Below are 16,844 nucleotides of genomic sequence, written 5' to 3'. Positions count from 1 at the left end.
ACATATAATCACTGCATAAAGGTATTTATTTTGCTAAGGAGAATATATTCACAGAGTACAGATACTCCTTTTTTTAGCTTCAAAGTAATTGCTATAGAACCACAGACCTTACTTAATTCAGGAACTTGAGAGGAGTCCAGCAGTCTGCAAATGCCGCTGCAGTAGGTTGCAGGGATAACTATATTCTGTACCAAGAGGTGGGGAAAAAATTATATGAGTTTTGAAACACAACCAAAGTGAAATTTGTCTAACAGAAATTATCTCAGGCGTAATTCAAGTCTCCAGCTCTTGCATGTCATTGAGAAGTGGTCTGGTTGTACTTAAAAGCAGCAATTTCAAATCTAATAGATACATGTCAGGCAGGACAGGCATTATGTAGCAAAAAATGAAATGGTACCATCTTCTTCAGCTGATGGAAGTATTGTCTCAAACGCTCCTCCTTGGCCTGTACCTCTGAGTCACTCATGCTGTCAATCAAGTGATAAAGAAAATAGCCAACAGCTTCTGTGGAAAAAAACAAGAGAAAGCATTCCACTAAAATTACCGAGACTGTCATGTTATCAAGATTAATTTATAAGAAATCATTTTGGTGTGAGATGTCACCCTGATGAGAGGCTCTGAAATGGCAACAATGATCACTGAGGCATAGAGATTATGTGGTTTGGGAGCACATATCTAACTGGTGAGTGAAAGGAATATTAATTATTTTCAGACCTAGTGACAGCTTTTCAGTACAGAATCTTACTTCAATCTATTTTTTCCACTACTGTGTGACAGAAGTGGTACTGCCCAAGGCCTTCCCCCCCTTTCCTGCCCGCTACCCCAAATAGTTGCCACAAATATTTTGTCATTGCTCAAAAGAAAAAACAGATTTCTAACACTTTGCATATTTATTCTGTACATTTTACCCATTATATCCCATTTCCAGGCTACGTTAAGTATTATGATAGTAACATAAAAACATTAAAAATATTTTTAACCATTAGATCAATTAATACTGAAGAAGTTGCATGAAATGAATATAAACAGATTTTAGCAAATATTTCTAAGCTTGTTATCTATGCAAGTGTGAAAATATATAGGGTCCTGTAGGTGAGAATAAGAAGGGCATCATTTATTGTCTTCTCAAAGGTTAGCTTTCCCCATGCCTCTTTGCCCCCTCCAGCCCTAACAGAAGGAAAAAACCTCCAGTTTTAATAAATCAGATTAATCCAAAATGTACACTTATTTCAAAGCAGAAGATTTGAAATGCTAAGTACCATTTTGCTTCACAAAAATCAAAGGAGCTACTAAAGGTAGAAATACTGCTTTTTAGAATTATTTTTGAAGTGTTTAAGCACTGATACTGTGTTCAATCCTACATCTCTGGTTTTGGTCAATAAATTGTTATCAACAAGATTTATTTATAATTCTAAAAAAAAAAAAAGATCTCATGGTTCTCACAAAATATGCTCTGATTATTCGAATCAGGATTTTACCCAACATGTTTTCAAATTTCACTTTCAAAAAGAAGCAATCAGTGTTTACTGTTGTAATCCCTCAAACCCATCATTACACAGAAGAACGGATTTGTGGATAAGTTACAATCATAGAAATTGAAACTCTACCAGTTGGTCCTGGAGGCGTCAGGCAATAACGTTCATCCTTGTACAACAGTTCTGTTATCTGGTGAGACAGAATAATCGTACATTGCAGCCAAAAGAAGCAAGCAAGGACAAATAGTATCTGAAATTGAATTCTCAAAATAATAAAGCATTTCTCTGTTAAAGTATTATTCTTTACCACATCATAGTAATTCCCTAAGAAATACAAGGAAGGTTTTTTTTTGTAAATAATAGGTTTTCTAAAAATATATATATATATATTGCAAACAGAAATGCTTTCTGAGGTATGGCAATAAGACAGATGCTCTAGTGTTCTGTTTATGTATCATTCTACAGAAAAGTTATCTATCATATGACACTGCTTAAAGCAAATATTAACCAGTGTCACTGCTGGAGATGCTACAATTATGTTCTGATTTACAGAAAGGCTGAATTTGGCCCATGAAGCTTTACTTTATTACTATTTTGAACGAAACAAATACATAAAGAAAATAGAGGAACATGATTTATGACACTCTGCTAGATCTAAGGTAACTAGTACAGATGTTGTAAATAAATGCTATTCTGAATGACAAAAATAAGCCTCCATAAAAATTAATTGTATTTGACTAAATTTAGCACACATTCTGTCAGTCACACAAACTGAAGGAATACGTAAATTTCACTTCATCAGAGAAAAAGCCGCATTTACCCCAAAGCCCCCACATCTTATCTACAAATACCTTCACCTAAATTACATCACTTCAAAAATCCATTTGATTGTTTTAAAGGAAACTGCATCACCTTGGTTAAAATTTTAAGTATTTCAAGAATTTTGCCGTGATTCTAGAAGGCAATCTGCAAGTAGTTAGAGGGAGATGCATCCCCACTGTCGAAGTGCTGTGTTTTAAGTAATGAGGAAATAAAAGGAAGCTTCAGCTTCAACTGTTAATGAAAATGAATTAATAAAGACTGAAAATACTAAATGTGCAAGAGAATACCATTACCTATCACTTTTCATTCTACCAACACCACTTACACTGTGGACAGTTAAACTACAGCTTTCTTCTGCCCTTTAGCCCTTGTCCTACTATGACAAATCAACACACAGAACCACCTACAATAAACCCCAAATCTCAGAGAATACCAAAAGGGTGGATTATAGAGGGGAAAAAAACGTGTGGTATTATTTCTAATTTTAAGCATGTATTTATTTCTCAAGTTAGCATTTCTTATTTTAGAAGGTTAATACATGATAAATTTTATGAGCAAACACAAAGAAAACAAAAACTATCTTTCTTCCACCGTGGAGAACAACAGAAGTAACTCTAGGTACTACCTCATCTGTCCTCTGACCATCCTTCAAAATCAGTATCTTAATAAGAGTAATAAGAGATTCCCTTTTTTTCTCTCCCTGCCTTTTTTTTTCCTTTTAATCCAGAAAACGCAAGATAGAGGCAGAGGACAAAAACATCCTCTCACTATAATTTTCACACAACAGAAAATGGTAGTAAAATACAAAGATATCTGCACCTGTTTTATATAAACCATTCCAAATTACAATTTGATTTGTATAAATCATTCCAAATTACAATTTCCACTTCATGCCATAATTTCTTCACAAAATCCAAAATATACAGCAACCCACGCCCAAGTTTGTTAGTCAGCAGGTACAGTATCAAGGAGGGGGGGAGGATCAAAAAAAAAAAAAAAAAAAAAGAGAAAGAAAAAACATAGTGCATTCTTTCCCAAATTCTGTAACCACATCCCAGGCAGTATCTCTCAATGTCTCCTTTATTCTAGCACTCTGCAAAATTTCTCGACCAGGTTCGGTTGCAGTGTCTTTCTAATGCAGCCCATGGCAAGGAGGACAAGGCAACTTGGCTTCACCCAGGTGATTTCTTTCATCTAGCTTTGCCTTCACAGTTTTAAGTTATTTGACAGAAACTTTAAAATGCTAACTGTGCCTTATTGTTCTATTAGCAGTAGCTTAGCGTCAGGAAAAAAGTTTAGGGAAGGCAGGAGAAGGGAACTGAACAATGTCAGATTGCACAACATGGTCAGCTTTATTCCAGAAGCTATGACTACATACTATCTTCAGATATAACAATGATCTAGAAACTGGAGTAGCATAAGCTACACTGCATGGTAACACCACATTTATTTTTCACAATTACCCTTAACTAATTTGAAAACTCAAATTTCACACATTTGTACAACCTGCCACTGACAAAAACCTTGCTCAAATTAAAATCAGGTCTCAAATTATCAGGTTCAGAATTCAGTTTTACAGAAACGAACCATAAAGATGCGGTGCCTAAAGAACTTGCTTTTATTTACAGCATTATCAGCACTTACCTTGCACCAAAGATGTACATCGTTTGAGCTGAAGAGGGCAGCAAAGGATAACAAATTGAAAGCAACAAAATTATTTCACTTTTATCTTTAAAAAACCACAATTCATTAACACTGAGATTCTTATTAAATTATTTAAATTATAATACAGTAATTGCACATATTGTCAAAACCAACTTTGTACAGATTAAGTATTGTAATTTTTACTATGCTGCAAAAGGTCATAGTTTCTGCTATATATAACTTAAAATAACAAAGCAGCCCATATGGATAACTCTAAGGGTAGAAATAATATCTTTTAGTTTTATTTATTGTTCATTTTTTTAACATTTCCTAATTGCATTTTTTTCAGATTTCATTCTATTTAGCATTTCAAGAAAACAAGCTTCACTCAAGCAAGGCACAATTTACACAGCAAACACTAATACTTGGGATTTGCTAGAGCAAAAATCTATATTCCTGTGCATTAAAACTAGGTTTTTAGTACAGACCGGTAACTACAGGCAGCTATAAATGCATTTATACCAATATAATAATAAAATCTCTTAAGGTATACTATTTATTACAGTAAGATAAATAGAAAATATAAACCAGAAAACATTGAAGAACTCCCATTTCTCCCCTCATAGAACAAGACAAAAATGGAACTTCATAAATACACCCCTTCTCTGTACCTCATCAGGTTACAACAAAAAACTAAATGTTAACCAGTTCATTCAAGTATAAAAAACCCTAACATATTCCTGTAATTTCTACAACATCAAAATTCTCACTAGAAGCTGGAACTTTCTGACAACTATAAAGCAGCGTTAATCTAAACAAGGCTAAAAGAACAAAAACTTATGACCTTATTTTAGCTTCCTATAATGCCCATGAGCTGAAAATAAGATGTCAGTCTGAACAGCTGCAGAGAAACTTGAAAACATTCGAGTTTAGGACTTTATTTAGGAGGTTCATCCTATGAAACATTTGTTCTTTTTGTGCTGCTGTGACTTGTATTTGAAAACGAGTCAAATCCAGGTCTGCATCGGGGGGCTGGGGAGGAGTGCTATCTGTGAGGTTAGTTAAGCTTTCCTGGGTGAACTCACTCCACCACTGACAGCATGACATTGAACTGCAGATATCAAATGCATCAATTTCCTAAAGTACTTGACTTTGAAATAGTAATGGTACATCAGGCAGATAGAATGGGAATACTTTGAAGCAGTTCCTAGAGAAGAGCAGCTTCCACAGAAACCCAGAAACCAGACTGCCACAGACATCATTCACACGTCCCTAGTGTCCACACCCTGTGCTTTTGTACATGTCCTGGTTTCAGCTGGGACAGAGCTAATTTTCTTCCTAGCAGCTGGTGTAGGGCTGCGGTTTGAATCTGGGGTGAGAACAATATTGGTAACACACTGATGTTTTAGTTGCTACCAAGCAGTCAAGGCCCTTTCAGCTCCTCAGACTGCCCTGCCAACGAGAAGGCGCGGGGCAGGCAAAAAGCTGGGAGGGGGCACAACCAGGACAGCTGACCCAGACTGGGCAATAGGGTAGTCCATACCATAGGCCATCATGCTCAGAACATAACTGGGGGGGTGGCTGGGAGAATGGACAGCTCAGGAATTAGCTGAGCATCAGCTTTGGTGGTGGTGAGTTGTGCATCGCTGGTTTTGTGTATTATTTTATTACCGTCACTATCTTCCTTTTTTATCCTATTGAACTGCCCATCTCAACCCAAGAATTTTACTTTGCTGATTCTTGCCCCCATCCCAGTAGCAGGGGGTGGGGATGAGAGGAACAGATGGCCATGTGGTTGTTTTCAGCCCGGTTAAACCATGGCAGTAGACCACTCCTAAACTCCACTCCACATTTAGTTATATAATTTTGCTGCCGTCTTTACAAAAGGTAGAATCTCTTTTTCTTTTTTTTCTCCTTTAAATCCTAGCATACCCTCAAGCTTCATTTTCAGGCTGTTTTAGCTGTTAAATTTAAAATAGAAATGAAAATATGAATTAGCATGCTTTCGGAAACGATGTAAGGGTGAAATTCAGGCATAGCCAACTCTGTAGATAGCTTCTGAAGCCAGGTAGCAGTGAGGCAAACCAGAAAAAATAATATTAATAAGATGTTTAAAAGCCTTATACAAGTCACAAGGAAAGGGAGGAAACAGTGAACTGAGCTAAAAGAAAAAAGTGCCACTAAATAACTAAAAAGAATCTCTCAAAAAAACCCAAAATTAATTTCCCTCCAAATTCTGAGGTTTTAGCCCAAACATCTGATAACTATTGAATTCACAACAGTAGTAACTGTTCCACCACTGAGAAACTCACTTGAGCGAATATGATTTTTCAGCAGCTAGTTTTTACAAGTTGGTAACATTTTAAAGATACTTTAAATCACATTCTGAACACCTGCATGGGTCTCCAGCAGTGGGGCTATTTGACACAAGTGCTGGTTGTGTGGTAGATGTTGGTATGCCTTCCTGACAATATAATATTTAACTGCGGATACAGAGAGAAATGTTTTTCAAAAGATCTGTTATTTTAATTACTACATCTAAAATGGACAATTCTGGAGCTGACTACTAAAAGGCATAGTAAAATACTTCTATGGGATCTAAAACATTATTTCACTTAGCCCTTGAAAGTCAAGATCAGGTAGAGCCTAGTTAACAAACCCAACTCTAATACTGGTTTCCTTTTTCACTTCCTTTTCCTGTGGTGGAGCAGGATCAGACATACAGAACTTGCAATTTAGGAGGAAATTATTTTAGTCATGTTCACCTGGTATGTTTTACCAATATCCAACCTAAACATACGGGTTTTTTCCTAAAATTTTGCAACGGCCATGAGATATAACTCAGTCAACAAAATCAGCCTCCAGACTCTGGTCCTGAGTAATATTAACTGACCTCTCTGGTTCCCAGTGGTGTGGGTCTGCTTCAAAAAGCTCCCTCATTCACAGTCCTACACTAAGGCAGTCAATGGTAGAAATGATGGCTGATTCATATATACTTGCATCAGCCTCAGACAACCTGCAAGTTCTCAAGGAACCTTCCTTACAATACAGAAAATGGCTGTGAATACCAAGTCTGTAGCACAGTACTCAGTGTCAAACACAAGCCTTGGGAGTCATATTAGCCAGGCGCCACAGAAAGCTATCAGATGTAGAATATGCCTGGCTTCTACTGGTATTTTATCTTCATTAAGGACCCATTTACTTTACTAGTTCATAATTATAATCTTTAGGGAATTATTTAGCATAGCAGTTTATCAACAAAAAAATGAATGAAGATAAACCCTGAGTATTTACTACCCTGAAGAGTTTATGTACTGTCAAATACCACAGAGCAAGCAACAATGAAGTTCTTTTCAATCCACTATATAACTTCAAAGGGATGCTCATTTATAGCAGAGGCAAGGAAACCAGGGAGAGCAGAGTGGAAAGAAGACATTCCTCACATCTGCTACAGCTGAAACCCTACTTTCAGATTTTCAAACATGGACTGGAGGGGGAAACACTGCACAGACTTCTGTTCAACAAGGCAAGAAGTGAGGGAACTTTGCTACAGGGAGAGGGAGTGGAAAAAAAAACGCTATTCATATAGCAACCTTACCTTTTAAAGCCCAAAATGAGGCTGCTTCTAATCTGACGGATATCAATAGGAGGTGTGTTTGCTGAAGACACTGTAAGTGAAAGAAATGTTTCTAAATAATTATTGTAAAAATATACCTGAACTACAATGAGTAAAGTAATGCAAAAAGGGTGTCCTTAGAGAAGAACTATTTCTTTAGTTAATGCTGGCAAAACTTTTGCAAATCAAAATTTCAAGTATCAAGGTATTTGAAACAGTCCTGGTTTTATCAGCTCTAAATCTGCTCCATCTCAAAAGGAATGAAATATTTTAAAATATATATTTTTCCCTCTTTGTACATATTCATGATAGGAGTAAGCATCTTACCTGTAAAAAATGGCATCACTGAACAAAAAAAAAAGTTCCAAAAAGCAAAACCCAAAAAAACAAAACAAAAACAAAAAAACCTCAAAAAACTAAACAATCCTAATCAAGAAAAGTTGAGATATCAGTGGTGGGGAAAAAAACAATATCCAGAGGCAAACTGCTAAGTGTTTCAGACTGAAAGCCTGCCTTAAAATTGCCTTTACAATTTTGTCTTCTATTTTGTTTTTAGAAAAAAGAAAAACACATCAAAACCCATTTATATTTTCCTCAGGTATTTGCTTTTGCAGGTGTAAATTGCCTGACACAAGAAAGAAAAAAGCAGTTCGATCTAAACTGCTGTCCACTGAATTAAGTTATACTTAAGGGGAAACAAAAAGATACACAGTTCTAACTCTTTGCCTAATATTTACAATATTGGCTGAACACAAAGGAAACTGAAATTACTTAGAGTTAGATGTCCCCAAAAGGTCTTTTACAGTTATGCCCTAGGACCTCATCTTGCCATAATTTCTTGGCCAAATATTCCAAACCATTCTTCCTTGTTCCTCAAGAACTGCTGTGTCTCATTCCAGCACTGCAGTCCAGCAAAGAAAAAAATACAGTAGCAGGTGCCTTAAAGTCCTGTATGACGTTACTACTACCTGACCTTACTATCATGATAGATAGTAAAAACCTGAATGCAGTAGGCCCTTTCAGCAAGGGCTGCAATATGGTACATGGTAGAAGAGAACTGAAATAAAAATACCAGCTCTTTAGAAACCTGGGAAATAAAAGGCAAGAACAAGACGCTAAAACCACTCGTTAGTTGAAATCCAGGCATTTAGAAAATGAAGAGTCATAAATATTGGAACATTTATTTCAGTTTAAAAATTTCAGGTACAGTTGGCTTCAAGAAACCCTAAAAACCCAAAACATCCTCCAGTGGTATATTAAACTTTTTTGCTCATAAAAATAAGAGCAGAAAAGCATCTTAGTATGCTCAGCTGCTGCTGACAACCAGCAACCTGGTTTCCTTAGCAACAAACAAGTCTGAGAAAATCAAGAGGCTGACAATGAAGTGGAATGGAACGGCATGATAAAGGGAAAAAGTGGCTCTCATGTATGCTGCCTTATGCACCCAGATTCCTCAGCTGATGCTTCGTAGTTTTCATCTTGTCAGTAGCAGAAATCTATACATTATAAGGTATGAGAAGCTGAATCAATACACCTAGACAGCAACCACCACTAATAACCTTCACATCCCCTGACAACACTCATGAGACAATCTTGAACTATTTTCCATACTGCATCTGTTTTTCCTTCTTTGTAATACTGAGAAAGAAGCCAAGTAAAAAACAAGCAAACAAACAAACAAAAAAAATCAACTGTTTAATATCTGTGCCTTATCATTACATAGGTGCTAATTAGATTTACTAGCATTCATTTCAGCTTGGTAAACTATTTACAGAAGTACCTTCCTTTAAAGCTCAAGTTCAAAAGAAATTTTGTATGTCTCCATGAATTATTAACCCTGGTCTTTGTAAATAGAAATACCGCTACAACATTTAAATTCAACACACAGACAACAGCTAAATAATACACTGTGAGACTGATTTCATGACAGTGACACAGAATGCAGCCTTCTCTGTGTGCCTGTACCATACTTTTTATATGATAAAAAATACCCAAGACCAAGTGCACACATATTTGTGCCTCATAGCATCTTAGAACCTGACTATTTCAATTAACCAGAATGAACGTGCAGGGGTGGGTTTAATTTTTCTTGTAGGCAAAAAAACCTCAAACACTCAACCTATTTCATTTTCCAGAAGAAATGTCATTGCTCCTAAGACTTTTTCTTTTTTTTTTTTTAAATCATTTCCAAGTTATTTTAAGTACTTAATTTTTATGGTTGATGTTTTTTGCTGCAGTAAAAGCCAAAGAAAAGAGAGAATGAAATGGGAATCTTTAAGATTCACTAATCAATAAATCTCAAATACAAAAATTAAATCACTGATTTACCAACTACTCATTTAACTTTATCATTTTCAACACAACAGCTTCCCACAGTCATGGTATATAGACTCTGTATTTCTACAGTTGTTAAATCAAACAGTTAATGACAATTTCAGCAAAAGGCTGCTTAAGCTTTTCCCTGAACCCTGAACAAATACAGCTGTTGCTTAGAAAAGGCATCTTTCTGTATCAAATTTCTTATTGTCTCAGTATACTAGGCAAAGAAAAACTCTACTTTTTTTAATCCCTTTTTTTTTTTTTTTTTTTTTAGAGAAAAATCCATTCCTACTTAACCAAGCAGATCATCCCATCCATTCAGCCTATGATATAAATTAACTTTTGCAAGCACAAAGCATCAGAAAACTCTTTGGAGAAAACTCTTAAAAAGCAATTAATTCATGCTGTTAGAACTTCATCACCTAATTAACCCATCAAATTTATACACATAACTAACACATCAGCAGATCACCCTCAGGTTCACATCAGTGCCAATCAGTTCATGAAAGCTAGTTCTTTCTTTCACCATCCTGTGGTACTTCAGAGCCATATTGTTAGACCAGCATCCTGCTGCTATTGGTGCTGCAAAAACAAATCCCACACCAAAGACTAAAGAGTCACTACACCAGGCAAATTGTTTCCTTAAGCCCTCTAAGTATGAGAGGATCAAAATGCTATCACCACTACAGCAAAGCCGTAGTCTGTAAATATCTCATATATGAACCTTAGGGCTAGGTCCAATATTAAATAACTTAACCACGACAGGTTGTCCAGAATTGGGAATTCCAAACAGTCTGAAACCTCATCATAGAGGACCTTGTGTTTGGCTTTAAACATTGCATATTGATCTTTAAACATCATATATTGATACACATAAAACTCTTGGCCTACAACCAATCAACACCACCGCCAAGTACACAGAAAGTAGCAACACGAAAAACTTACATAGAGAAAGAACGTTGTTCAGTCTTCCATGTGCTGCTTCATGTCTTAGTTCTGCTACAGAGAGCCCAACAGTTTCAAACAGGCAGTCATTTTCCTAGAGACAAAGCAATCAAATCACTGGAAACACACACAGGGAAGATTTTCTGATACCCTGTATTTTTAAACATTGCCTTCCCAAAGGACATTGGCATTCTTCTATTGATTGCTGCTGAGAACATAAAAAGTGTTCTGCAGAAGTCTATGTAGCTAGCCAGGTAAGTTGCTACTGACAATAAATTATCCAGCTTTCCTACTGAAATCAAATGCAAGAGACAAAGTTATCAAAGTTAGAAAGACAGTGGGACAGTGGAACTTAGTCTTAATTCTGAATTCTTCAGCAAGTAAAAAAAAAAAAACAACCAGACAACTTTAATATTCTAATGTCCAGTTCAAAAAAATAAAGAAAAAAAAAAAGAGACATCATTCATTTATTTAGTTGCCCATTTCAGGAAGCAAAAACACGACAATCTTTTGGTTAGCAAATGAAAGCCATCCTAAGCAAACTATCTGTGCAACAACAGTTTCAAAACCAATCTGAAAATTCTGAACAGGCTTCCTTGTACCAAGTTCATGTTTAGAGCACTACTGGGCTCTACAGCCTTACAGAAAACACAATGAAACAAACTGTGCAACAGTCACATCTGTGAATTATAAATGTGAACTCACCTTCAGCTGGGCAAGGGCAGTTTCAGTATCAGCAAAGTTATTAAAAACATAGTCTGTGTACGTTTCTGTATCAAGTTCCACCCCCAACTCGTGCATCAGTTTGAGGACCTCAAAGATACCTGTCGAGGCAAAATCAGTAAGGGTATTTCAGAAAAATGAAAACTCAAGACTCAACTTATTTTTAAAAGTGTTGCTTTTCATTAAAAAGACTTGTCTCCTCAATTTCTCTCCTTGGAATTGCCACAAAACCCTTGCATTTTTATTGTAGGTATTAATAAAATTCTTAACTGCAAAGCTTAAAACAGATTTACCAAACCCTCTCTTCTGTGCTGCACTACCAAAACCACAAAACTCTTGGCTAGTTTGGATCACAGTAACTACATAGCAGTTACCTTAGTCATGTTTGCAAAACATCTCTCAGAGCTATGTATAAAAGCACCCATATGATTGTGCACAAAACACCAAAACTCAAGTTTGCTGTATGTAATCAAATTCGAGATACCAGTGTGTTCTTCAATAGATAACACACTTGGCTTTTGTTCCTGGTATCCAACACAGATTAGCAAGGCAAGCTTTCAAGATCTGTCTCTAGGTTGGTTTAATACAAATAAGATTATTGCAAGCAAATACATTGATTCTCTGGCAAACTGGAGATTCAGAGAAAGGCTGGAGTCTCCCAGCTACATTCTAACTTTTACAGGCTTCAGATCAATTCACACGACTCAACTGTACACACTACTAATGCAGATAAGCATCTGAAGACAACAAATACCAATCTTAATAGTTCAGCAATTAAAGCTTTGAGTTTCAGAGTATGTCATGCTTTTTAATTGCTCCCACTCTTCTGATTTGCAGAAACTTCTGACAGTAGCCACAGCTAGGAAACTCTGAACCCGTCAAAACAAATACAGGTATTACCATTTTTTGCCAGTCTAAAAACGATTTGTCAGTTGCTGCAGGACACCAGTACCAAACAGCATATGTTTTTATCAACTTGCATTTCATACTTATTACTTTAAAAAATGTAAAGTTTCCCAAAGTCCCTGTCTTTGCCCTGGAGTGCCACCTATGGAAAAGTGACACTTCCATGAATATTTTATGCAGTGCACTATGGTGCAAATAATCAAATGTGAATTCCCTTTGAGCACTTGAAAATACATGCAGGCAAGTCACACTAGATTAAAGTCGCATCATCTGTTTGAGTTTGCCTTAAACAAAAAGTCTGATTTTGGCCCAGAATCTGCAAAAATATGAATAAAGAATTAACTACAGTTAGTATTTCTTGATAGTGTTCAAATTTTGACAGCTAGTTTCTATTTCCTGTTTTCAACTTCACAGAAAATACACAAAGTTCTCTTAGGCTGAAACCTTTTAAAAAAATAACTGTATCTATATCACTAGAAAGGGTTTTGAGCACCAAGAACCAGACACCCTAGTGACTAAGGTGTGGTAAACTCAGGAGATTTGAGTTCAAATTTGTACCTAGAAGACAGCAGAAGACAGGCTTGTGAAGCATCCCCATTCCCTAGCATTCATCACAAAACCGGTACATGACCTGCCCTAGTTCCTGAGCAGGAAAGGGCACATATGAAGATTAAAACACCAGAGCAGCCATGAGATGCAGATTAAGGAATGCCACTAACCACACTGCACGTACCCAAATTGTTCACAAATTTAAAAAAAAAGCTGCCACGCATTTCTTCATTTCTATGATGGCTGATGTACCATTTGGGGGGGAACAGAAGATTAATGGAATCCGACACAGAATCCTACAATTTTGCATGCACGTTCTACTTCACTGGGAGCAGAACTACTTCATTATCATATAAACATCTTCCACAAAAGCAACAAACCCTTTGCACTTCAATCCAAATACTACAAAATTGTCAGATATATGCATGAAATAGCATTTGAGCATTATGTGTGTAGACTTTGAGAAATCCCTTCTTCTCATGTTGGAAAACACACTGACCTCTTCTCTCTCCCCAAACTAAAGAACAGACTAAAAAACACACACACACACACAAGTGCAGTCACATTTATCTACAACACTAGTGCTCCAAAACTTTGAGAACACAATCCCAGTATGTGTACATTTATTTAGAAAGTACATACATGTACAACTGTGCTGATATATTATGCACATTATAAAAAACAAACACATAAAGTAAGTAAGTAAGGATGAAATTATCATTTTACTTATTAACATCCCACTCACTCCCCAATGGATTGCATTGCACGCCTCACTTTGGGGACTACACAGATCCACAAGAGCAAGCATGACCAAAAGTCAAAGTGAAGTCTTCTACCCATCTCCCTGCTTGATCAAGAATTGGGATTTTTTTTTTTTGAGACCTTGCACTGAGATGAGGACAGCAGGAGCTGAGTATCTAAAAATCAGTTCAGTGGAAAAAGGACAGAAATAGGGAACAAAGCCCAGCCAAACTTCTGTTCTCCTCTTTGTCAGTACTGGAAACAGCACTGGAACACCCCAACAGCTCTAAGAGATACAGCTTCATATTAGTGTATCCAAGAACAAATACAGAAGAGATATTTACATGATGGTCATAGTATTTCTGTGGCAGAGCTGAGGAACTTGCTGCTTTTCAAGAAGTGAGAAGCGTGCCTTGCATTTCAGTCTACCTGTCATTTCATAAGTCTCTCACAGAAAGTCATGCTTTCTCCTGAAAGCAGTCCCATCAGAACAAGGGGGATTTCTAAGGCACTTACATACAGTTCTACATGTGCAAGGGCAGTAAAACTGGGCTTTAAGCAGTTTTCTAAGGAAACAGAAAAAATTGAACTCCAGTTCAAAGAGTGAGGTCGCATTCAATAAAACACTATCTAGCACAGTTTTGCTACACTGTTGATTTCAGATGCACTCAGAAAGTTCTTTGCCAGAAGAGTCTGTCTATAAACAGTATTTCATCAGTTACTTTGTGAAATCACCACCCTTATTCCTCTCTGGACTCAGACTCTTATTTCCCAAAGGAAAAACTGAATTGCCATTCACTAACCAGGCTTTGTGTAGATAACAATTTGGTAGAAAACCAGAATAAAATACACTAATGACTTCTAAAAATTGTCTTTAAAAATACCAGGAGTATACAAAGATAATAGGGAGCTATAAAATATTCAGAAACAAGTCTAAGTCAAACATTTCTGTGTATTTATACTAGAGTCCTCTGGTTTTAGCACATAATCTGATATGAGATGAATCTGAGTGCCAATAAGTTTCAAAGACACAGCATATTGATCTTTTAAATCCTGCAAGCGCTTTCCATTCCTAAAAGACCACCAACATTTACTTAGATACATTCTATGGAAACAAGTAATTAACAACTTATATGAGAGATGTATATAAAGCAAGAATGCCCGATCTGAAATGATTTGCCTGCACAAAATGACAGAAAAGAGACATTTGCTATTTCAGAGTGGTTTTAAGTTTGCTTAGTTTCTTAGCTCTTGGCCAGCACTTCACTGCTATTTTTCTTTCAAACTTACGAGCATGATACACAACTTGGGGATTTCCTTTGATACGGGTTTCAGCTTTTGTTATAGTGAGTGTTAGATAAATACATAATAAATGTTGTTACCAGTTATACAATTGTTTGGGTCACATTATATATACTGATTCAGACATTTGTACCCTGCAGGTCTAGATGGGTTGTTACTTATATTCTTTGTCCTTTCAGGATCACTTTGTTCACTGTCTATCCTCTAACAGATTTTTAATAGTTTTTTTCTCAAAGTTGTTTTCAGTTTCCAGCCTTACCTTCACTCGAGATGCAAAATTAGACACGTTAGGCTGGGCATTACTACTTCGTAGAAAAAGGAATTACCACTTCATTTTTGGTAGTGATACTGTATCTATACTTCTGTTCACAAAGCTTTTTGTAACTGCTAGAAAGCACCGCTCTGCTCATTTACTATCTGCTGTCACCTTTAGGATCTCACTGCAGCATTGTTTTTTGCTTTATTACTTCCACAAAAAAATTTTGGGGTGGGTGGGTTTCTCCCTGTATTTCCTTTCCTTCAAGTGCATTGGTTGTATTTTTGGATAGTAGATCTTATTTCACCAATTCTTTATTTCAAATTACAAAAATGGGTGTGTGGTTACACATAGGGAAGAACACGACAACCTGTTCCACCACAGCAAGAATAATTCTTCACTGCAGAGCTTAGGTATCTTGTGCATTTTAAGAACTGCAAAATCACTGACTTTTCTAGGTATGCACAAAGTAGCAGTGTTTCCACTTGACAATTCTAACTCAGAGACTAAGTATCAGGTTACAAAAATATGTTTGCAAATCCACAATATCATTATACAGCCATAAAGAAGTCCTCTTCTGACGCCTTTACAGATAGAAAGGCTCTAGAAAAGAGCAGAGAAAGGCAGAACACTGACGATTCCTTCATCAGTTTTCAACCCAGTTTGCTTATATGACTTCCATCAGGGGCTACCAGCCAAAGCACAGTTGATATCTACAGTAACAGTCCAAACTAAGGCACAGACCCAAAGACATACAAAAACTTGGGTTTCTCTGATGGTCAGATATTGCTTCAGTTCAGGGAGCTAATTTTAAACCTAAAAATAATTCTGATGTCTCCTACTTGTGTTAGGTGAAATTTCCTGTGAAGTAATAGAAAGCACTCTGCCCACTGAAAAAACATCCACAGAGGGAAGTGTGACTCTGATTTCAATTTCCTTTTTTTTGGCAACTTTGGACTTCAAATCAGTCATAAAGGACCCAACTAGAAGAACATTACCAGACTTTTAAAAACAGCACTGAACTTTCAAGCATTTGAAAACCTGGGAGAAGATAAACTTGGGAAGTAGTCTAGCAGGAACAGAGCCTAAGGAGTTAATAAAAACTGAATATTGTTTTCACAAAGGCTTTTTGAAAAAGACTTGAGACATTTTTATAGCCAGAAACAATTAGGGAATACTTGTTTCAGCATTTCTTCCAAACTGGAATGTGACTGTATATTTAAGATAAAATTGCGATATGAAGAGTCTGCTAAAAGCACTTTTTTTTTGTTTGTGCATTTTGTTTGTCACCCAGTGTCACACTAACAACTCTGCATCTCATTCTAAAGCACATTATACTGTGAGATAAGATGAAAAAGACAGTTTTTTGTTTCCCCAAGGGGGAAGTACTTCTGTTAAAAGCATCTTTTTACAATACCATTCTTTCTGAATTACCAATAACGCAAACCAAAGAATTAGATACTGTACTCTAAAATTTAATATTTCTTCAATTCTTATTCATATCCTGCAGACATCCCCATGTGTAACAGGGGAAAGTATGCTAAAT

General features: G+C 36.4%; 1 protein-coding gene across 2 annotated transcripts in view; it reads right to left on the bottom strand.

Annotated features, from left to right (window-relative positions):
* The window catches only part of LRPPRC (leucine rich pentatricopeptide repeat containing), a gene marked incomplete at its 5' end in the record, with an annotated part of 87,582 nt that overhangs the window by 50,467 nt on the left and 20,271 nt on the right, over nt 1-16,844 (bottom strand). For both annotated transcript variants that reach the window (XM_084261509.1, XM_084261510.1), the window contains 7 exons: nt 108-185; nt 398-504; nt 1,608-1,665; nt 3,942-3,969; nt 7,540-7,609; nt 10,822-10,915; nt 11,527-11,645. In XM_084261509.1, the coding sequence (XP_084117635.1) occupies nt 108-185; nt 398-504; nt 1,608-1,665; nt 3,942-3,969; nt 7,540-7,609; nt 10,822-10,915; nt 11,527-11,645 (554 nt within the window). The remainder of the gene's footprint in view (nt 1-107; nt 186-397; nt 505-1,607; nt 1,666-3,941; nt 3,970-7,539; nt 7,610-10,821; nt 10,916-11,526; nt 11,646-16,844) is intronic.

The sequence above is a fragment of the Gallinula chloropus genome, assembly GCF_964237585.1.
Source record: "Gallinula chloropus genome assembly, chromosome: 3".
In the NCBI taxonomy this organism is placed as follows: Eukaryota; Metazoa; Chordata; class Aves; order Gruiformes; family Rallidae; genus Gallinula; species Gallinula chloropus.
The sequence above is the reverse complement of the archived record's forward strand: the minus strand, read 5'-3'. Positions and strand labels throughout refer to the sequence as shown.